Source organism: Mesitornis unicolor, unplaced genomic scaffold (assembly GCF_000695765.1).
Source record: "Mesitornis unicolor isolate BGI_N332 unplaced genomic scaffold, ASM69576v1 scaffold11734, whole genome shotgun sequence".
NCBI lineage: Eukaryota > Metazoa > Chordata > Aves > Mesitornithiformes > Mesitornithidae > Mesitornis > Mesitornis unicolor.
Genome location: NW_010179450.1, coordinates 38,590 through 61,689, shown reverse-complemented (window position 1 = coordinate 61,689; position 23,100 = coordinate 38,590). Strand labels below are relative to the sequence as shown.

The 23,100-nt window shown below is 50.6% G+C and overlaps 1 protein-coding gene across 2 annotated transcripts in view; it reads right to left on the bottom strand.

Annotated features, from left to right (window-relative positions):
* Positions 1 to 577: 577 nt before the first annotated feature.
* Positions 578 to 23,100, bottom strand: part of NSF (N-ethylmaleimide-sensitive factor) — a 49,925-nt gene continuing 27,402 nt past the window's right edge. Inside the window, exons 9-20 of one of the 2 annotated variants that reach the window (XM_010182785.1) lie at positions 22,915 to 23,080; positions 22,528 to 22,602; positions 20,548 to 20,735; positions 17,361 to 17,456; positions 16,584 to 16,740; positions 15,325 to 15,458; positions 14,297 to 14,363; positions 14,053 to 14,132; positions 7,557 to 7,691; positions 6,656 to 6,769; positions 2,701 to 2,756; positions 578 to 2,088 (exon numbers count right to left, since the gene is read on the bottom strand). In XM_010182785.1, the coding sequence (XP_010181087.1) occupies positions 2,070 to 2,088; positions 2,701 to 2,756; positions 6,656 to 6,769; positions 7,557 to 7,691; positions 14,053 to 14,132; positions 14,297 to 14,363; positions 15,325 to 15,458; positions 16,584 to 16,740; positions 17,361 to 17,456; positions 20,548 to 20,735; positions 22,528 to 22,602; positions 22,915 to 23,080 (1,287 nt within the window). In that variant the 3' untranslated portion in view covers positions 578 to 2,069. Of the gene's footprint in view, positions 2,288 to 2,700; positions 2,757 to 6,655; positions 6,770 to 7,556; positions 7,692 to 14,052; positions 14,133 to 14,296; positions 14,364 to 15,324; positions 15,459 to 16,583; positions 16,741 to 17,360; positions 17,457 to 20,547; positions 20,736 to 22,527; positions 22,603 to 22,914; positions 23,081 to 23,100 lie in introns of both variants that reach the window. The other variant, XM_010182788.1, reaches the window with a different exon arrangement.

The following is a 23,100-nucleotide window of genomic DNA, read 5'->3' as shown; positions in this document are numbered from 1 at the left end:
TCGCCCAGCCTCTCTCCACCACGCTCCACCCCCCAGAACCCATCCCAACACTTCGAAATGCATTTTTCCTAGGTCAATAACTCCCTTGTAGAGACAACTGTGTTTCTGGAAGGGTAAGGATGGGGATGAGGAGGGTGGCTCTTGCTGTCGAGGAGGAAACGTGGTGGGAAGGAGCCGCCCTTCTGCTGCCCGCAGGAAACGGCTGGGACGGGGACCTTGGAAAGGTTGGGATGGGGGGGATGTCGCACCCAACGTGGCCTTCCCCAGGGTGACACACCTGACACACACCCCTCACACACACACACACCCCTCATACACACCCCTCACACACACACAAATCTCTTTCTCCTGCTCCACAGGGGTCCAGAAACCTCCGGCATGGGCTGAACCCGGAGTCCTCTCGGCCAACCCCTTGACCTGTGGTCAGGGTACCCGGGCTGGGGATGTGTTCAGCACCCCTGGGCTGTCGCAGCCTGGGATCAGCTCTGCTCTCTTCCAGCCACACCTCGGCACTCCCCATACGCGCCTCGGTTCGACCAGCACCACAGACACAAATGTCTCCCAGACCATCACAAGTAGTTGTGCTTTTTATTGAATCCATTGAATGTGCAATTAAACCAGATATTTATTCATCGATATAGTTCTGGACACAGACACAATAAGGTTTACATCATTTACTCTGAAGTATAAGTTAATGTGCGCTGCTGTCGCTGGGACTCGCAGAGGAAAGGAAGGAACAAATAAATTCACAAGATCGTACACAGAATGAGAGGGGACAACAACCACTGGGCCTCGCGACGTCACCACAACACAACAGCACTGCCAAAGGAACAGAAACCACAGTGGAGTGACTAAAACGCTCCGACCGCTGCAATGCGCTAAGGACGACAGCACCTTCACCTCCGGGCCTGAAGGAACGTGAAGCTCCCTCCTTCCTGGGAACACCGCTCTGGGTGCAAGCTGGTAGCCCTCAGCAGCGTGTCTGGTCAAGCCTAGGAAGCTACACTGACTAAGATCTCATAAATGGCTTTGATTTCATGCCCCACCAAATTGAGGTATGTTCCATGAACCTTATTAAACGTGTGGAGCCAAGGAACCAGAGGGGAGCAGCCTCGTGCAGTTGTCATCGGCAGCACCTCATTGACACGAGATGACTGCTGGGGAAAGACCACGCAGCAGAGCCTTTACATTCCTTTATTTTAGTGCAAAAACACGGCCATACACATCTCGTGCATCTGCAGAGCTCGGCTTCCTCTGTCTCTAAGGAGGAATTCCAACCTTTGGTAACACGGCAGAAAAACGGGATATAACGAGGCTGGCAATGCCAAAGCTGCCATCAACATTGCACTCATGAAGAGCTTTCGGTTTGGAATGAGCCTCTCGACAACCGCTGCTGAATTGACAAGCTTTGATGCCCTCACTACTGGATTTGGAAGCTTCCTCTACTCTGATCAACATCCTTCCCTGCCCCCTTCCAGCCCCGTGTGCCACTGCCCATACACCATCAGGCCAGCAAGCAGCCGGGTGTCAAAGGAAGCCGCTATCAGCACCTCGCAGTTCTGGAGCCCAATTACTGCGGGCACTGCCTCTGGGTGATCAGCCTGGCCCAGCGCTCAGTGAGGCACAGGCTGACAGAACAAGGAAGCGTTCATCAGATCAGGAAAACACAGAGCAGAACTTCAGCAAGCCTTCAGCAAAGACCGTCAGGTTTTATTAGAAATCAGGATTTCTTTCCTGGTGTAGCAACCGGGTGCTGGACACAAGTGAGCGTTAGCTTCAAAACTGACAGCACATTTCCCCCATGCTAAAACCAAACGAGAACGCAGCCCGGCCTGCACGGAGACAAAAGCACGGTGTTCTAGAGGACACTTCCACGTGACATCAGTGTATTGCAGACGAAGAACAAAGATACCGTATTGCACTAAACATGCAGATTCCACATGGGGTTCTTGGAAACGGGGGAGCATTTCACTTTGTCCAGTGTGTTGAACACAGAAGAGTAAAGATCCCAGTGTCTGTTCTCCAGGTTGGTCACTTTTCCAGCTGTTGATCTTGCACTTGGTCCACCTTCAGTCTAGGGAAGGAACTCTTGCAAAAGAAGCCAAATCCATCAAGAAAGCATGCACAGGTACAAAAGCATCAAGCACACACTGGAACCCACTCACAGGTAGCCGGGATAGATACTGTTGGGAGTTTCCCCAGCACAGGTACTGCCCTACATGTATTAGAAAGTCATTTTCTAGGAGATGCCACGGTCAAGACTGGGCTCAACTATTCCCTGTGACACCTACAGGGGAAAGAGGAGGAGATCCTCATCTCAGAAAGGAGAAACACAAGAAACCAAGTTCCAGATCTCAGACAAACACCTGGATTTTAACTCTTAGCAGAATCTCTTCAGATTTACTTTAGTTAAAGAAAGCTTAACCGTGGTCCAATATCTCATTTAGATCTTAAAGTCACAGTTAAATTAGGAAGAGCAGAGAATTCGGGCATGCAGGTTCTCAAAACGTCTCCAGGTCACCCCCCCTCCCAGAACAACCGGCACACAGCCGCAAGGAGAACTGATCTGATAGACAGTTCTGTAGATACAGGAGAGGCCAGCAAGATCAGATACACCACACGGCAGCTTCTGCTCAAAGATGCTTGTTTGTGAGCAGAAAAGACAACCTTAAACAATTCTGTAAAAATAAAAGTACTTACGTTCCTTCTTCTCTCAGAAGAGCCAAGAACTTTTTCACCCGATACTCGGGATCCATCTAGACACCAAACAAAGCAGATCCCCATTAATGCGATGCAGCGTCCCAGGCAGCATGACAGGAAAAGAGGGCCACACGTGGGTGTGTGCTGGGGTGGGTGTGGGTGTGTGTGTGGGTGTGTGTGTGCTTCACCCATGCATTGGTGTGGCCACAGACCAGGCTGCTCGTCCTCAAGGCCTGCAGCCAAGCAGTGCACAAACACATCGAGACCACGAGCTTAGGGTGCTCACGCAGCTACGAGATGGGCCAGGCTGGAATCCCACACAGGTACTTCCCACAGTGCCCATCCCACAGTGCCCATCCTAGCCTGGCTCTGCACGACCCAAGCCCACGCTGTGTCTGTTTCTACCTGCCCCTTTCCAGAGCTGGGGCAATAAAATAAACAGCTGGGAGCAGAAGGGACTGAACACGTCCTCAGTTTTCCTCTCTCTTCCTCGCGCTGACAGCTCCAGCAGCAAAGCACCAGAGGAGGTACACATGGTGGGTCAGCAGGTGAGGGAAAGCAGAGGCACAGCACAAGGCTTCAGACCTTGCGGTACCAACCTGTGCTGTGGCTCCATCAACCAGGAACAGCCCCTAAAGATCAGCCCCGAGACAGGGACAAGAGGGAAAAGAGGAAAGACAACCAAGGAGACAGAGACTGGGGCTGCCATCAAAAGACAACACTGCATCCATCCTTTGTGCTGATGCATGGGCTGGTTGCATCCCCATGGAGAGGAGCAGGCAAACTGCCATGACTGCACCAAGACACAATGAGCTGGACTATAAACATTTGGAAACTGGAGACTCGGGAGGACTCAGGAGGAACAGCTTCTGTCTGCAGACACAGCACCTTGTCCTAAAGACGAAAGCAGGAAGCTGAAAGGCAACGAAGATACAAACTTCATCAAACAGCTTATTGAAAAAATGCAGACACAAAACCAGGAGGTTGGCCTGCCCTGGAAGGAGAAGATGGTGTCAACAGAGCACACAGGAAAAACAGGGTCAGGGCTTGAACAGATGCTCTGGTGCCCTGAGAAAGGAGAAGTGCTGCGATCAAACTGCATGAAGTATTTGCTAGAAGAGCAGTGCAGAGACTGACTGGATACAGCGTGAAGTGGCTGACCCCTGCACTGGTCAGATTTGAGTCAGCTGCACAGGGTGCTGACTCCTCTCATTTAAACGACACTTTTACCTCAAGAGGTTGGACTGGATGGTCCTTGTGGTTCCTTCCAACATGGGATTCTATGACTCTATGGATATTATGTGATGACCTTTGAAAATAAGTTCTCATGTACTTTAAAGTACATTACAGACAAACAGCTCAGATTAAGCTCGGTTTTATTTATGCTAAGCAGAAGTTACCAAATCAGGAAGCACTGGAGGTGCAAAAAGGGACTTTCTGGAAAGCTGCCTGGCTCAGTCGGGTTCCTGCTCCAGGGAGGAGAGACCTGGGTTTGTGGAGCGTTGCCAGCAAGGTCCTGGAGCAACAGGACAGGCAGGCAAAGCCAGCAGAAGGAACCGGTCTCCTAGCTATGGAAAAAGAGGTTTCACGTACCCAGCAGCACCCCAGGCAGGGCTGCAGCGTCAGCGCAGGGTGAAGCTGGCGTGGCACCCGATAGCACTGCGAGCCGGTCCATGTACTGCAGCCAAGGGCACTTCAAAACAAAACTTGTCTGGATGTATGTGGCAAATTTAATAAAAAAATATTCATCAAAGGCTTCTTTGGAACAAGAACATCACATCATTCCAGTGTACACAAGATGACCAAAATACGTGACACTAAATACGAGCCATGACATTAAAGGAGGCCAGAACAGCAATAAACAGTCTGAGGGAAATGAGGCTGCTAAAAGGCGTGGGTTTACAAGGCCTGTAAACAAGGTAACGGAGCAACCCAAGACACCAGGGCAACGCCGTGGATCATGGTGCTCCAAGAAAGGACTTGGCCATTGAGAGACCGGCTCAGTCTGAAACAAACTGACAGTCACTTGAGCAGCTGAAGAACACCTGCAGAGAGCAGATACTGGGTTTACTGGTCTAGTAAAGCAAAAACACAACTGGATTCAGTGACTGCAGAGAAAGAAACTGCGTGCACATCTTTCACAAAGAACTGATTCACCATGGGACCTAATGAGATGAGTTTTGGGAAACTCCATCCATCATTTGGAGTTTAAGGAATTTCAGACTCGAATGTCCTTCTGTGACGCTGTGGTCCAGCTCAGTGAAAAAGGAAGCCAGTCTTGGGCTTGTCATTTGGTGAAATGGTGTTTTCCCATAAAAGCCAGCCCAAACAGGTATCACTGTGGTCTTGCAGTGCGTTCAGACACGAGTGCTCTCCTGTTGACCGAGAGCCTGTACTGCTTCCCTGTATCTGCAACAGCTCAGCAGACGGAGTCACGTAAACACCTCACGTGTTTACACGTCACGGGTCATGGAAAGACCTTTAGGAACAGAACTTCTTCCTATCTGGCTTCCACACACTATGGCACAATCATCTGAATTGCATGTAATAACGTAAGCCCCTTGCTACCAACCATCCCCGGGCAGTAGCCAAGGTGGATTATCCATCCTCTGTATCAGCAGCAGCAGCCCCAATTTCACACTTCTCCCATCTGTCAGAAACAGCACAGTCACAGCTCTGCCTGTCCTCTCCCAGCCTGACCACTGATGGACTCATCCACATCATCTGGTCATAAAAGCAAGCACCAGAGCAGTTTACCTGTCTGCACAGCCTAGGGCAGCATGAACCCTCCTTGCCTACAGCACCGGAGGTGTGCAGCCACGGGGCGATGCTGAGAACAAGGCTGGGGATTCAGAGCTGCCCACAATGGACATAACCTTCACCTTGGGTATTGAAAAGAACCAACAATTAAGGTCAAAGCAGCAGAAGGAAACATTCAGTGTCAGCAGAAGGAATCCTTTGTCATGGCTAAGTGAAATGGACTGCACCAGAGCCAGGCAGTCCCCGAAGGCCTGCACCCCTTAAATGCATTTAATACATGTGAGCAATGACTTACTGACTTGCCTGTAGGTATGGAATTAGGAGCCAAGGAAGAAGAGGAAAAAGTAATCTAGATAAATGACTTTATTCCCTGAGGTGACATCCAGTCAGAGCATATCCTTAGTGCTGTGCAAGTTTTAACAGAATTGTGAATAGTGAACAGAGGGATACATGACTTATATGCTGCTAAACTACATGCCTCTTAGCTTATGCTCAGCCTCTCCTAGGAAGATCTAAGGACAGTTCACTCAGCTGCACTAAATCCATTTGATGTGAAAAGAGAGTGTGTGCGAGGGGGGAAGGACTGCGAAGGGCGCTGAAATGTCAGCCGCGGAGGATTAGGGCTGCACGCTACACCCTCTCATTTTCAGCATGCACACGCTGTCGAGCACAAGTTGATGGCTGGCTCGCAGGCACGGATGACGGGTGCGGGGGAGGGTTAAGAGCTACATATTTCTACCCTCTGCAATTATTTTCTTTAAAGTGCTGAAAGTGGAAAATAAAGAGAAGAGCAGCTGAACAGCCTGACAGATTTATCTTCTGCAGGGAAGGAGCACATACACCTGCACAGGCACCTTTTTCTTAAAAAAAATACAATCCTAAGTGATTGGTATCTGCAACCTTAACGTGCTGGGTGTAGAGCAGAAATCTCATGAAAGGTACGTTAATCCAACCCTGCTCTTCTCTGAAGTGCAGCTCTGAACAGCCTATAGGCACTGTGGTTTTTAAAGACGTCTCGTCGACCAAGACCCGGTGATTTCTTTGTTCAGAAAATTTCTTGTCACTGCAGCCCTTTTCTCAACTGCACCCGTTCAAAGGCTCCCACCACACAGCTCAACAGGAGCCTGCAGAGAAGCAGGCACCCCTTACACTGCTCTGTGCCCCCCAGTCCTTCCTGGACCAGAACCAGTCTTACTTGTAATGACATTTCTATCAGCATCAGCAGCTTCTTGATGCCAATCCAGACAGGCTTCCCTTTGACGTTCTGTGCAATCGTGCTGCGCTCCTTGTCTTTGAAGTTACCCAGGAGCTGGAGAAAAAACATCATTTAAAGGGAACAAAAATCAACACTCAGCAGGAACACTGCTACCCAACTCGGGAAATGGGGAACGAGAAGCTAGGAAGCATTTTCTAGCTTAGGAGGAAAACTGGTTGCAATATTCGTAGGCAAGGCAAAGCACTTAAACGGTTTTATTCCATAATGGCTCTTTTCATCACATCTACTGACTCTCTTTTACAAAGCATTTCGGGTTTTCTCCAGGTCAGTCCAAAAGGAACACGGAGGCTCAAGCCCCAGTCTCAAAGCTGCTGCAGGAGAGTCTGCGTCTTTCAGGCGTTGGCGAGATCATCAACGTGACAATTTTGCAAGTTTGCACAAAAGCTTTGCCCGTTAAGTTTATTTTAACAGCCTTCAATATTCACTACAATTTCCACTAAGGCACAGAATAAGAAGCCATTAAGGGCATGGATTTCTAAAGAACCCATAATCTCCTCAGCACCAAACACCTTCGTTTGATGTTGTTCCAATTCATGAGCGCTTGGCACCCTCCAGGCACATTCAGTTTTAGTGTCCCAATTATATTCATTACTCACTTCCAGGCCCTCGGAATCTTTCAATCCACTCCTCAAACTTTCTCCCTAGACTACCCTGCTCTCATTTGGCCTTAATTTATTGTATGAAACAGTAATTCAGAGAGGCCTTAGAACTGTTACGACAATGTTAAGTGGGACAGTGCTCCCCAATGCAGAGCTACCACAAAAATCCCTCGCTTCCAGCAAACTTTGAGCTTGTTTGTCATCCTTGGACTTTTTCTCACCTCCAAAGCCTCCATCAGCTGCTCCCCCGTTGCAATGTTGGGCACGTGGATTGTGGTGCTGAAAGCGTTCAGCATCTCCATCTCCTGCAGGACATCCTTGCGGCTGGTGGTGCCAATGATCAGGAGCTTGCGGCCCTGCGCACACAGAGGAACAAGTGTCAAGAAAGGGAAAACAAGAGGGGAACCAGCCTTGGGAAGCTCCTGCTAACCACACATGAAAAACAGGGAAAGGCCACGTAAAAACACCGCTTTAAATTGACAGGATTAGACCTCTCAGTAATTCAAGTGGTCAACATCAACCACACAAGACCAGGATTAGGTTCCAGAAGTCAGTTTAATGCTACCAACAAAGGTCCAAAAGTTATGGGACACAGACAACCCATCCATACTCACAGCTTTCCTACCTCACCTTTCCTTCTACATTAAGCACCATAAAAAGCTGAATCCTCATTAAATTTAAAAGCAAGGGCAAACCCCACTTCCCAAAGCTGCATTTCAGATGACTTTGCAGGGGAACAGCCTGTGTGCAGACACCCTGCGGGTCCGGTGAACCCTCCACCGCCGCACAGACGGATCCAGTGGTTTTACAGCTCACACCGAGAGCAGAGGTTGCCTTCCCAGTGCAATCATGGTCATGCAAGAGGACAGCACCACATCTGGCAGCCTCTGAGCTAAACCAACAGCACACACACCAGCTCCACATTGCCAGAGCAGTAACAGGGTTTGTAAACAACGGAGCAATTAATGCCAATACAAATCAACTCGCTAGTTCACCTTGCACAGGAGGTTTCGGCACTGTCTGGATTTCACGGTGCAGTGTTCAGACACCGGTACAGGCTGATGGAAGGAGCAGTGGGGTTTATCGGCTGCCATCAGCCCCTTTTGCAGCTCCACACGGAGCCCAGGGGCTGGGGACAGCCCGGCCACGCATCCTCCTGGTCTGCTGTACACAGGCTCAGCTGATGCTCACAGGGTAGAGCTCTGTGCTCCAGCTCCACGACACACAACTCTGCTCATCGCCTTCATTTAGACCGGACATTCGTGTCCATGCAGGATTTCAGTCTCTGCGTTTCCTTCCCGGTTAAGGGGCCCAGACCACAGGAGCTCCTCCCAGGAAAGCTGTCCACGCTGCGGACTCGTTCAGCAAACCCTGTGCTGAACAACCAGGTCAGTCATAGAAAACCAACCCCCCGACAGCCACGTTTAGGCAGACGAGTCCCAGACCTGGTGTAAACCAGGGCAGCGGGCAATGGCCACGCACAGAGGTGACTCCAAGCGACTCCCTACCGTTTTGGAAAGGCACTGGAACCCAGCACTGCACCAACCTCTGTGAAAACGCCAGCTCAGTGCTAAACCTGACTGAGAATGCAAACACTCAGACACTTTGAGAATGAGAGAAAAACAAACCAAACACCATCACTTCACTGCAGGAATCCAGAGTGCTTCTCCTTTAAAGACACTACACAACCCTGGCCATTTCAAATACACACTGAGCTGCAGCAATCAGAGGAAAGCAACGGCTGTGGTCAGGAATATGAAATAATTCCCTAAATGGACGCGTGGTAAATGGATAGGGGTGTAAACAGAAAAGGTCCATAAAATCAGAGATGGTGGAGAGGCAGGGGCAAACCGCTGCTTCTCATAACAAAAAAGGAGCACTACACTAAATTATAGGCGCTGGTTTTAAACAGAACAGAAGGGCGCTTGCTTTCCCCTTCAGCTGATTCAGCTGAACTCAGGCACGACATGAAGAACGGCAGGAGCTCAACGAGGCTCAAAAGCAACAGGACAAGGTAACAGCTCCACAAAACACCGCTTAGCCTTTCCGAGCAGCTCCACCCAAAGCTCACGGGTTGTTTTCTTCACAAGAAGCCGTGCTCTTCCCCTTGCTGCCTTCAAACCTGACCCCGGGTAAACCGGTTACCGTAAGACAAGCCTCATCTCTGCTGTATCCATGACTAAAAGAAAATGAAGTGTCAGGAGTCCCTTGTACTTTTCAAAGTTTCGGGCAACTTGCTCAGCAAACAAGTGGAAAACCTCCAAGGCAGAAATGTTTTGCCCCAGGCTTTTCCACGAAAGCACGAAAAGCCATCAAGCCGAATTGAAAAAGCTGCCCTCATCCAGCTGCTCTGCAGTGACAACACACCCCAGGGTGACTCCACATTTATTCTTGCTATTGTGCTCCCATGTCCAGAAATACTCACATTTCTACAGCAAATGTAGAAAATACTTAATTTCTACAGCAGCCATTGCAAAGGCAACGTGCCACGTGTCCGGCCCACAGGAGATCAGGATTCAAGCTGAACTTCCAAAACTCAGGCAGAAAAAGAGACTACGGGAATGCCGCAGAGGGACTTTACACCAGGGCATGGAGTGAGAAGATGAGGGGTGATGGCTTTAAACTGGATTTAGATCAGACATTAGGGAGAAATTCCCCCCTGTGAGGTGGTGAGGCCCTGGCCCAGGGTGCCCAGAGAAGCTGTGGGTGCCCCCTCCCTGGCAGTGCCCCAGGCCAGGTTGGACGGGGCTGTGAGCAGCCTGGGCTGGGGGAGCTGTGACCCCATGGGGGGTGGGCTGGGTGATCTCTATGGTCCCTTCAACCCAAACCAGGCTGTGGTTCTGTGAACTCGGCTTTTCAACAGCACAAGATGCCAGACTCGTCATTCCCAGGGCAGTTCCAGGCCCAGTTCTTCCACCAGCAGCGCTCGGGCACAGCCACCTCACCCCAGCCTGGATTCAACAACGGGGCCCCAGGTGGGAGCCCCCAGACCCCTCCATGCTGACAGGGGAACCCAGCAGAGAGGTGTGTGTCTTGTCCCCTGCCTTCTAGAGGGGGGGTAAGTGCAGATTTCACCTCTCTACCACAGGGATTTTATCTGAATGAAGGATAGAACCATGCAGAGAACCATGGGACCCACAGACCAGAGGAAGTGGTTTTAAGTGACTGCGTCTTCAAGCATGATGAGATTGATTCTTCTAACACAGCGTTCACGTCCTAATGGGCACCACATTATTGCACTGACTACCAAAGACAAACTAGAACATAAAGGAACTGAACAGCCTCTGCTGCAAGCAAACGCAGTCTCAATGTGTCCCTGGAGCCTCCAGTGACAGAACTGCAGCAAGTCCAAGCAGCCCCAGGCGAGGGGAGCTGAGGGAAGCCTGGACTCTGGGTGCTGGTGGGTACTGAAGTGCCTCTGTCGGTCACCACCAGCTCCTCTCTCACCCTTGGACCCCATATATTTTTACGGACGTGTTTTGGCGTATCAATTCCTCACAAGTAATGGGAGGAACCGCAGCTCCCCAGGCTGACCCGTACAGTGGTAACGTCACTGCAGACCGGAGCGGCTCCCAGTCCACACCAAGTGACGTGCACTCAGGAACGCATCTGGGACTGCACGAACAAGGAGATTATTCCTCCCTTTCCCCCGCCAACTTTCCTAAATGGGCACAGCCTCCGGCGCCCAGAGGAAAGGGGCTTGGGGCCTCTGGGAGCAGCGGAAGGGGCACCCACCGCGGCGCAGAGCACCTCGCTAAGCCAGGCGTCTCCCCGTGCTGCACAGCCTGCACGTCCAGCTCAGCGCAGGGCTGCAGCGCTGGCCTGACACCCTGTGAGCCGATTGTCGGCCTTTCAGGGGAAGCAGCAGGGAAGCACATGTGAAGCCTCTGCGGGGCTGGTGAGTGTCTCCGTGCCCTGTGTGACTCTGCATGTAGATGAAGCAGCTCCGGCTTTCGGAGCTGCTGCTGCTTAGTTCTCAGAGAAGTCCTTTTCTCCCGCTCGGCTCCCTGCTGCGACAGCCCTTTTCAGCCTTTCTATCCCCCTGGTCTCTTCTCCTGCACAACGCAGGGAAACTTGATTGAAATAAAGGCCCAAGAGAACATGGTTTATTTTCTTCTCTTCGAGCCATTTCAGAAAAGCTTTTTAATTGGTTTAAAAAAGGATGCTAGACAAAATGCAGCGTTTTTCAGTCGTCTTGAACCAGTCGTAACAGACACCACTATTAAAGCACTGCTGGGTGGAACCAGCGAGCAGGAGCTGTGACTGGGAATTTAAAGTAAACTCGGAGACATTTCCAGTTCCTTTAAAGCCTGATGTGTTTACTCTCAAAACTCCTGCAAAGCACAAACGAGCCAGGAAGCCCAGAAAACATTCGCCCTTCCCACGCCACGTCAAAATAACACAGCCTCGACAGCAAGAGGGGAGGCTGGGAGGCAGCTCTCACAAACCGATTCAACGGAGACATCCACCTCAATGCATAATTAATAGGACCGCATCCCAGAAATGCTCCTCTTGCACTCGCAGTAATTGCGGGAGGCTGCTTGCACATTAAGCATGCTCTGCGAGCGATGTGACGACGCCGTGTGAATACAAAATCCACGCCACGGAGCCGGGCGCAGCGCAGCCGCGGCTGAATCGCACCCTCCGCTCCCCGCGGTTTCAGCTGCGGCGCTGCTCTCATTTCTGCGCTTTCCAAACCAACCCCGTGTTTCGAGCCCTGAGAAGCTAAATGGTAGGGAGACCAACAGCAACGGAGAGCTGACACTGTCAACGATTCCCTGAGCGTGGGGACGTGTCCCAGAACACTCCATGTGCGCCAGGAATGAACCTAAACCATGACCCGAATCCGAGAGAGATCCGAGCTGGTTTGACCGCGTGGAGCGGGTTAGCACCACTACTGATGCCACTCGTGCACATTGAAAGCCCGTGTCTGCCTCTCACGGTACAACAGAACCCCAAACCCAGCCATTACTTCTGAATGAATTGCTCCCCAGGGGAGCTGCTCATCTCATCATTAACCAGCAGCGTTATCTCCCTCGTGGGTTTCTCCCTTGAGCTTCCAAACCCCAAGAGTCTCCACGCCCGAGCTCCATCTTTTCCACAGCAAACATTCACAGTGGAAAAGGCCTTTTCCTGCACAACTTACGCCCCGCTTTGGTTTTCTTAATGAGAAAAGCCCCCACGTGCCACGATGGTCACAGGGAGCCCACAAGCAGCAGACACGCCAGGGAGACCCCTCTCGCCGGAGCTGCCACACGCGGGCAGCCCCAGGGCTCCGTCCAGCCCAGCGCCCCCGTTTCCACAGCAGCCAGGAGTGGACACGTAGAACAGCAGAAAACAACCCGCCCACACCATCCATCAAACAGCGACACTTCCTCGGAAAACTCTCTCTACCCTCCAACAATTTATGGCTTAAGTCACCATAATACTGGCTGTCAACCCGAGCCTTCCCGCCTCGAGGGCGCTTCAGACATCGCACAGTGCAAACCTCCAGCAACATGCACCAACTTGGCAAACACCCGAGAGCCTGGAGCCCCGCATCCTGCTTTCAGGGTGACGCGGGTGCCAACTAAAGTGCATGCAAGGAGCAAAACACGCTCAGAGGGCGCAAGAACAAAATGGACAGTTTGATATTTTAAGTTACTTTGACAACTGAACCAAACCCAGTTCTGCTTCCCCCCACTGATCTATGGGAACAACCACTGCCTGGTGCTGTGGAAACACCCATAACAGGTCAGCAATTACCTGAGATGGTGATGACCAGAAATGGCTGTGCTGATGCACACAGGCAGCCTTTCAGTTCCAGCTTACACGATAACAGAATCCAGGTCTTACGTGAGAGACTTCACAGGGCACAGAAAGCTGACTGGGAAAAGCCTCTGTCACAAGGGGAACCTCAGGGCCTGCGGTATCACAATTTAATTCAAAGTTCTGTATTTGAGAGGTCTTTTCACCAAACTCTCTAATGAAAACGATGCTCACACAGACGTTACTGCTCCCAGGATATTAAAAATGACCAAAAAATCGAGTTCATCCAGGCCGTGCTTTCCCTGACACCGACCTTCAAGGGTTTCCTGTTAGTAAGTTATTTATTCACGCAGATTCTCTCAAGCACACAGCAGAATTGCAGTGAACGACGGGGAAAATGGCAAACAAAAAGCAAGAGTTCCTGCCCGTTTGTGTCATTCAGAGCAAGCCTCAGAAACGTTATCACTTGTGACGCACTTAAATCTCATGCCGGCAGAAAGCTGAAACAGGCAGGATCAGCATGAGACACAAGATCGAGTGTTCCTCAGCCACTGCAATTAACACCTGATAATTTCAAGTTAAGAACAAATTAAAACCCTGACACCCACAATCAGAAATCGGTTTCTAAACAAGGAGGGAGCACACGGTTGAGCCAGGGGTTGATCTGGACTGTCAGCAGAAAGCAGCTCGCACGTTTAGGTTGCACATGGTGAAGGTCAACCTCGTTTCCTCAGTCAGTATTTCTAGGGCTAACTGTAGAAGATTCAGCCTTCAGTAATCACATAATTAAAGTTGAATCCTTTGTGGTTATCCCAGAAATGTCTCCCTGGCTGAGCAGCAGCAGGCTAGGATTAACTCGACTGAACCAGAGACAATGGCACTAATACCCCTGGCAGCACAGCACTGTCAGCGAGGCACAAAGCCCTCCCCTGTCAGCATCATCACAGGAAGAGGGCATGACTTTCTTACCTGAGGGGGGGCCTTCTTCAGCAGTACAAGAAGGGCTTGCAACACCAGATTAGAGAACCGCGGTCCAATCGGAACGTAATCTGGAATGGAAAATGCATTTTAATGCCCTCTAAGCAGATGCACGTTTAAGCTACTTCACGCTATCAAAACCAGTAATTTCTGGTTCGCAACATCTCAATACTGATTTGATTTCAATATTTCTGTGCTCCAGACAACACGGCTCGCTCTCTTCATCCCCACTCACCCAGCAGTCTCTCAATGTCGTCCACGACCACACAGCTGAGCTGGGACTTGTACGCGTCATCGAAGATCTGAAAAACAGCAGAACAAGTCACTGGTGAATCTCAGCAGGGACCTCACAACAGCCACGGCAGGACCTGTTGAAACGTTCACTAAACACAGCAGTATTTAGAGGAATACACTGAGAACGGAACAGGCAAGCACCAGAGACTAGACCCTACCTGCATTAATGAAACTGCCATCTCAACAAATTCAGAGCCGAGTTTTGTTCATCTACCCCTTACCCTTGGTGAAAAAGCCATTTGCCCTGCGTTAACTGTAAGCAATGAACAAAACAGAGCACCATTCCTCTGGGTTCTGGAGCTGGGCAACACTGAAAATGTGACACTACGCACACAAGTGCCCCATAGCTGCAATGTGGTTATGAAGCTTTTCTGCCAGGCTGGACAGTGGTTGCTTTTCGTCACCCACACTGCAGGGACAGCAGACGTGCTCGGCTACGGACGGACCCTGCACACCACCCTTCACAGTATCACTCACCACTTCATTCGGCATCATGCAGCTAGAAGAATAAGCACTGGCTTGCTTCAGTAGATGAAATTTCCTTCCTCCCACCTGGCTACTTGAAACTATCTAAGATGTTTGCACTGCCCCTGCTCCCCAAGCTGTTAAAACCCTTGTTTCACTAAGCAGAACCACCTCATCCAGGCAGGGTCTGTCCTTTCCAAATGCAGCCCTGAGCCCTTCCTGCCCCCATCTTTGCAGACAGAGCTCCAGGCTGCACAGCACAGATCAGGTCTTTTCTTTCCCTTCAGTCATTTTACAGCAGACCCCGCTGGGCCAGAGCCTCGACATTTTCCCTGAGTCACCCGGTGCTGGTGCCACAGAAACACTCATTATAAATACATACATGCACAGGAATTCAGGACCTACAGAGAGCAGAAAACACAGCCACAAGGGTAATGCACTTTTCTGCCCACTAGAGAGCACAGAATTGGATTGTAATCGGGCAAGAGTGGGACACCCAAGTACCTTCTTCATAGCCTGACACTTGGCCGTTTCAGAAAATCCGATCATCTTATCTGGAGAACAGATCTTGATGAAGGGAAAGTTGGACTCTTCCGCTATTTTTGCCGCTAGCGCAGTCTTCCCACTGTGCGGGGGACCTGAAATAAAGGACAAACGTAATGGAAGAACAAGGGAGAGAACAGGTCTGGAAAGGCAGAGCAGGGATGGCATTTTCAGGGTGTTTATCATCTCATCCACAGTCTCTGCATTTCGAGACGACCTTTTCTTCTTCCTCTTGCAGAAGGAGCACACGAACTCCAGCGCAACCCAGTCCTCCAGAGGAAGGAAATTCACCCAACTGTTTGAGTGCACGCAGACTGATTTGTCACGAAGCCAGCACAGAAGAGGAGGTGACACGTTTGGTAGGGCTGGCCACTGCGTGTTTGTGCTTTGGAGAATCTGCCTGAACTACGTTCATGCCCCTTCTGAACACAAGTTCTGCAGGTACTGCAACAAGCAAACCAACAGCACGAATCCCAGGTGAATACTGACAGCTTGTCATTGACCTGAATTCACACCAGAATAATTCAAACAGAGATCAAAGTCACGTCTTCATCCAGATACCCAATAAAAACCAATCTGGAGTGCCAGAAGGTGTTGCATACACACGGCAAACACAGAATTAATCATCCAGGGGATCTGTTCAAGGTTAATTTCAACGCAGCACATCGCTAAGCAATAGTGGTAATCCACATCCTTTGACTTCAGGAGAAGAAAGAGGAAAGTGCCAAATCACAAGGTCTGCTCGAAGATCTGTAATGTGAACATTGGCACTGGTTTCCCAGGCTCATCTCAGTCAGTAACAGCCCAGACAGAGGCAAATCCATCACTGCCCAACTGCAGACACCCACACGTGCCTGGGTGAGCTGTTGTTTGAACGCAGTGAATCAAACTGAGGAGCTCTCCAGGGACATCAAAGAGCATTCAGACAACTCCCTCAACCAGAGCTGTCCGCACTGTAGGACACCCACGTTCACGTCACTAAATGGGTACAATCACTTCTCCGGTGTTCCAAGGACAGGATTTCTCTCAGGCTGAGAAGCCAGTTTTAATGTCTAGAGAAATCTCACCCAAGTAAACCGAGAGGGACCAATTCTGGTTTTCCTCCCATGTGTTTCTTTTATGTGCAGTTGCAGGACAGAACTGATCACTGCCTGGGCAACTGACAGGAAGAGCTCACAGAAGCTGCTTTTTAAAAAAATATACTTTTTGCTTAAATTTACCTTCTAGAAGAACGCTAACCAGAGGAGTACGGTCACTGTTCTTGGTCTGCTGGACAAGCAGCTCCCCATCATCCAATACCCTTGTTACTGGATCACCCCACTTAATAATGCCATTCATGATGTAGCTTGCATAGTCTTCCTGGTTGGTTCCAAACGCCTGTGTTAAGAGAGGGAACATTTATTTTACCAAGAAATTTTGCATCACATCAGAAAGACATGAAAAAAAATCAACACGACCCAAGTGACCAGGGCCAAGGCTCTGGAAGATGCCGTGGTGGGGCAGTCGGTACCGGCAGACCCACTGTGACACAGGGCAGCTCAAGTGACTGAGCACTGCTGGGCACTGGGCACATTTAGAAACATCTTTCCATCTATCCTCAAACTGAACTGTGACCAGCGCAAGCTGTCAATGGGTTCTGAACTCACGTCATTCAAAGACAATTCTCAAAAATGAGGCTCACACCTCCTACTGCAGTCCACGTTAAAGGTGCGATCCATTGACTGAAGTAGCCTAAAGAAGGGCGTACATCCAACAGGGAGAAATCCCAGGTTGCTCCCTTTATTCGTTCTATTCCTTGTTATGATTCTTGCACACAAGAAAAGGCAGAAAACGGAGCCTTAGCGCTGCAGGCAGGAAGAGGGTCCCCACTTCCACCCCACCTCAGCTCATGGTGCACCATGGTGCTCATCACTGCGTCTGATCCCAAAGGGAGCTGCTGCCTCCCGTCATTACCTGTACTGGGTGACCACTGCAGCAGTCACACAGCGCCCACTTACTGGCTTGATGTCATTCTCCAGAGATGCAAAGAAGTCTCCTCTTGTCACACGCAAGCTCTCCGCCTTCTCCATGTCCACCTCCACTTTGTTGCTGGCCTAATAAAGGCAAGAAAAGACACTGAAGCACGGCAGCACCACACACGACCTCTTACCAACTTCCATCCGCGGAGCCAACCCAGGCTTGGTCTGCATCAGTGAGAGAAATGCTTCTTACCAGGACATCGGCTGGGCATCTGCTGGATGCCACCGGAGCAACCAGCACCTTCACAGAGCCACCTCCACACGCCAGCCCCACAAAGCCATCGACAGCTGTGCCCTCCCCGGGCCCAAAGCCGAAGTGAGGACTGCGGCCACAACCCCGCGTTGCAGAGAAGCCGCCCCAGCTGAGAGCAGGATGGGAGCTCTGCACCATCCAAGTGTCAGTGAGGCTCGGACTGGTGACCAGGCTGGGGCTGATCTCACCCAAGTTAAATTTCTGAGAGCTGTTGAAGCTACACAGGTTCCCTCTGGAGCAGGGAGCTGCCCTTTCCATTTAGAGGCTGTAGAAAAAACTCTGTGCTGTGCTTTCTGGGTTCTGGATGGGAAGAGAATGAAGCCTCCTTCATGGCGCAGTCAAATTAAAGTTTGGTGTAACCCAGCTCTGAATCTGCTCACGCCACCTTTGGCAGCCAAGTCAAAAATCAGAGTTATTCAGACACCTCTATTTCGGGAGGTTTTTGTTTTCTATTCAATCTATGCACTTCTCTCTCCGCACAAGAAAGTCTTTAAGAGGACTGGTAAATACGAGATTTCTTTCTGCTGTATCTGTATTTGCTCCAGTTCAACCAACACCATGAATCTCAAGGCAGCGCTATCGCCATGACTTGGAACAAAGCAGCGGCAGCCAGCTCAGCTCACACTGCCCTCCTTGTGCCAGGAAAAGCATCGCCTTTTTCCTTCTGCCATTCCCAAACTGTCCAGCAACACTGAAAAGCCAAAGAGCAGAAGGAGCCGCGCAGCAGGGATGGCTCCGTTTACTCACACTGCCCTCCTTGTGCCAGGAAAAGCATCACCTTTTTCCTTCTGCCATTCCCAAACCGTCCAGCAACACTGAAAAGCCAAAGAGCGGAAGGAGCCGCGCAGCAGGGACGGCTCCGTTTACCAGGATTATTTGTGGGCCTGCAGGTATCGACCGCCTTGGGCAGCCACTGAGAATTAAGGGGATTTGGAACAACTGCTCCACTCAGCGGCACAGGAACGCTGGCTGTTCTGTACTAATCCCAGGGGTGCAGTGGGGATCCCGAGTGCTCAGAGGTATCAGGAAAGGGATTCGTCATGAGAGGGGCAGGAGCTGCTCTGCTCGCCTCGCTGCAAAGTGGCAGGGCAGAAACCTGGTTCTAAGCTGCACAGGGACGAGGCAAAGATCTTCACTCGCTTCCACCAAAGTGCAGCCCTGAAAGGCTTTGGACAAATTCTGAGTTTCCCAATTATACCCCAAGAAATGTCTCCAGATTCCAAAACAAGTATAATTACAATTGAAAGTTACCCAAGCCTCACACCACCGCCTGAGAACAGAATGAGGATTTGATAGCTCAGGAGGTAAAGATCTGGGATTTCAAGGAGTTTCTTGGAAGGCACAGCAACCTCTGTCACCTCTACCTAAGACCCAGGGAAAGAACTCTGCCCCTCGAGGACGCGTCTCCGAGACGCTCTCCTCTGGCTCGGGTGGTCTCCCAGAACAAGGAACGCACTCGAGCATGGGAAGGAAAACACGATAATAAAAATAATCACATCGTGCTTGTCGAGTGGCAAACGCAGCCTCAGCCACCCCGGGCGGCCAAGGACACGGTGCCAAACAACCAGAGCACGGCTGAAACCAGAGCCACAAACCCCGCCAGGCAGAGCCATGGGGCGGCATCAGACCAAACCGGGGGGCGTTAGCACGGGCTGGTCCCCCCCTGCTCAGCAGAGGGAAGTGAAGGCGCCCAGAACACCATTCATACATTGCTGAAGTTGTCTGCAGCTGAAGAACAGGGGGGCTCTTTCTGCCCTGGTCTGCAATGAGTTACACGCTTTAATTTTTAACACGCGCTTTGAGAGATAACCAGAAGAGTTTAAATGATTCACAAGAATGAGGCCCCTCGATTTGCAATCTGTGCTCCTGCTTCTCGTTGGTGCTTCTGAAAACTGGGTCAGGCCTATGATGTATATTTTAGGCTCTGCAGCACTCGCAGGAGAGAATCAAACACCTTGGTGCATCGTTTCGCTGAAGACATCTCCAGAGTAAACAGTGAGATCGTCCGAAAACACGACGTCAGCGGCTTGAAAGGAAAAGCAAAGCGCGGCGGCTCCGCGTTTGGAAGACACGTACACATGTTATTGAGATGTCACTCACACACCAACACAAGGAGGGGACGGCTCCTTCACATTCATGCGTTGCCATTTTCTCTTCTCGTGCTGTGACATTTTGGCACAACAGGGAATGTATCACAACACCAATAGCCCCCAAAATCCGAGCACAGCAAAAACACCAACTAGAAGCAAAACTAATTATTTAAGGAACGTATTTTGCTCACAAAGGGATGAAAATACCTCCAGAATGCTGGTGTTTCGGTTGGGTTTTTTGGACAGAACACAAGAAAATGAGAAACTGCTGATGTTTGTGGCTGTTTGGGATAGGAAACAATTAAAAGCTTTTCAAGTGTTATAGCTATACAAGAAGAATTACCAGAAAAAGCCATTTTTCCTTTAGAGCGCTCCCAAGAGATACAAACGTCCAAGCAACCAAATGGTTTCTCTCGCCGAAATGAAAGCGTGATTTGCCTTCCCCATATTGCAGGCTGAACAGACTTTTTACTTCAAAACACACCAGTGCCCTGGAAGTGCTGTCAGGACCTTTCCTCCGCAGGAATTCACACCAACCCCGGGCTGTTGGAGCAAAGGGGCTGCGTCTTCCAGCCTCCTCCTCCACAAACTCATCATCTCGTGTGTCAACACCACCGAACACCGCGTTTTGCATCTGGATTCACACAACCTGACCTGTCATGGTCCTGAACGCCTTTCCAGCTAAAGACACACTGACCTCCCACAACCAGCAAGCACTGGAGAGCAAGGCAGCGTTGCCCCAGAGCAGAGGGAGCATGCAAGAAGAGACTCCAAAAATAATGATTTTCCCTTTTTTTCCCCAGTGAGAGACGACAGGACTGACCTTAATGTGCCTGTTCATAGCAGTGGACTGAGCAGCTCGAACTAAACCCTCCAACTCAGCACCACTGAAGTTTTTAGTCTCCACTGCCAGTTCTGCAATGTCCACATCCTCAGACAGCAGCTGGTGCTCCCGCATCCGCACGGTGTGGATGTGAAGAATCTGAAATCGGCCCTTCTCGTCCGGCAAGCCTGGGATGTCAAAGAGAAGTCAAAGTCACGTCAGCCAGCGCCCCGCACAGCAACCGCAGCAAAGCCTTTCGCTCTCCTCAGCAGCGCTGCCTCCAAGGGCTCCTTCTCGCCATGAGCAATTCATTCTTACAGCGTTTGACAACGCTTTTTGTTTGAGACCATTCCATCAGACTGAATCGATCAGCACCACCACCGAGCTACAGAGAACACAGGTAGTGTTCAGTTCCTCTCCTCAAGGCTCCTCCAAGTCGGTTGCTCTCGGGCACCTTACACAAATGCAATCTGGCCAGTCCCCTGGCATCCCTAAACCCAGCTCCCACCTTGTAACGAGCACAGAATCACAGAATGGTTTGGGCTGGAAGGGAACTTTAAGATCTGGTCCAACCGCCCTGACACGGGCAGGAGTTTGTGTCACCAGCCCAGGCTGCTCACAGCCCCGTCCAGCCTGGCCTTCAACACCTCCAGTGCTAGAGCAGCCACAACCTCTCTGGGCAGCCTGGTGCAGTGTCTCAGCACCCTCGTGGTCCATTTCTCCTGTGTATCCAATCTGAACCTGCCCTCTGTCAGTTTTAAGCAGCTGCCCCTTGTCCCATCTCCTCTCTGGGCAGCCTGGTGCAGTGTCTCAGCGTCCTCATGGTCCATTCCTCCCGTGTATCCAAACTGAACCTGCCCTCTGTCAGTTTTAAGCTGCTGCCCCTCGTCCCATTACTCCAGGCCCTGGTGAGAAGCCTCTCTCCAGCTCTATCAGCCCCCTTTACGCACTGAATGGCCACAACAAGCTCTTCCCAGGGCCTCTTCTTCTCCAGGCTGAACCACCCCAACTCTCAGATTTTCCACACAGCAGAGGTGTTCCAGGCCTTGGGACACTTCCGTGGCCTTCTCTGGACCTGCTCCAGAGTGCACATGGTTTTTTTAATCTTCCTTTTCTGACCATTGCACCTTTAGAAGCCCAACTCAGTCCCTGACAGAGTACATTTCTGTGGCCTTCTCTGGACCTGCTCCAGAGTGCACATAGTTTTTTTTAATCTTCCTTTTCTGACCACTGCACATTCAGAAGCCCTACTCAGTCCCTGACAGAGTCCCTTTTCCAGCACTGGGGTAAGTGGCTACCAGAGCTCTCCAGCCCACTCTGAGTTCTGCTGATGCCCACACTCCAGACCTGCTGATCTCAGAGGCCAGCAGGCCTTCTCTGGACCTGCTCCAGAGTGCACATAGTTTTTTTTAATCTTCCTTTTCTGACCACTGCACATTCAGAAGCCCTACTCAGTCCCTGACAGAGTCCCTTTTCCAGCACTGGGGTAAGTGGCTACCAGAGCTCTCCAGCCCACTCTGAGTTCTGCTGATGCCCACACTCCAGACCTGCTGATCTCAGAGGCCAGCAGCCAACGCTGTTCAGCATTGCAGCTCCTGCAGTAAAAGTCACCGTTCTCACTGCATGCAAATAAAACGATCTGCACTTCCTCCAAGTCAAGAACTGCCCATGCCCTGCTCTTGCCTGCTCTACAAGTTCACCAGCTCCACAAGTTCCACCTAGGGATGATCTGGTGCCGTTCCTTGGCTCAGAGATTCTGGGTCCTGCCTGCCCACACCCATCCCTTCCTTTCCACAGAAACCACTATCAGTAGGTCAGTCTGAAATGGTACTTTAACTGGCTGATTAAATTTACAAGGAGGGAGCTGCATGAGGTTTACACCTCAGCCATCCTGGTTAACTGTTCACATTAAGATATAGAATTGCTCCACTATTTTAAGCCCAGGTGAGCTCAGGTATCGTGATACGCCAGCTTGCTTACCAATCTCCATCTTCACCTCCAGCCTCCCCGGTCTCAGCAGAGCCTCATCAATCAGGTCGGGTCTGTTGGTCATTCCTAAGTTCAAGGTTAAAAATAAAATAAGCATTATCTGAGCTTGCTAAGTGGGTCTCCAACTCCTGAATACATCCCACAGAGCTAAGAAAATGCCTCAAAGAGTCATCAGGAGGAAACTGTTGAAAGCAGCAATACCAGCCGATTACAGCACCATCTCCCTTTAAATCTGCTGCTGCTTGTTAAACAGCAGTCCCTCTGGATCAGTCCAAACCGATCCAAGACCAGAAACGATAACTCAGCTGACATGCAACGAGCAAAGCATCTGCAGTTCTCAACCAGACCCCATAACAGAGAAAGAAAGCACCATCGTACCAATCACCAGGATGTTATTGAGCTGCTCCACGCCATCGATTTTAGACAGCAACTGGTTTACAACGGTATCGTGGACGCCCGTGCTGCCCGCCATGCTCCCTCTCTGCTTGCAGATTGCATCGATCTCATCAAAGATGATGATGTGCACACCACTGTTTGCTCCAAGCTATTGGAGAGAAAAACACG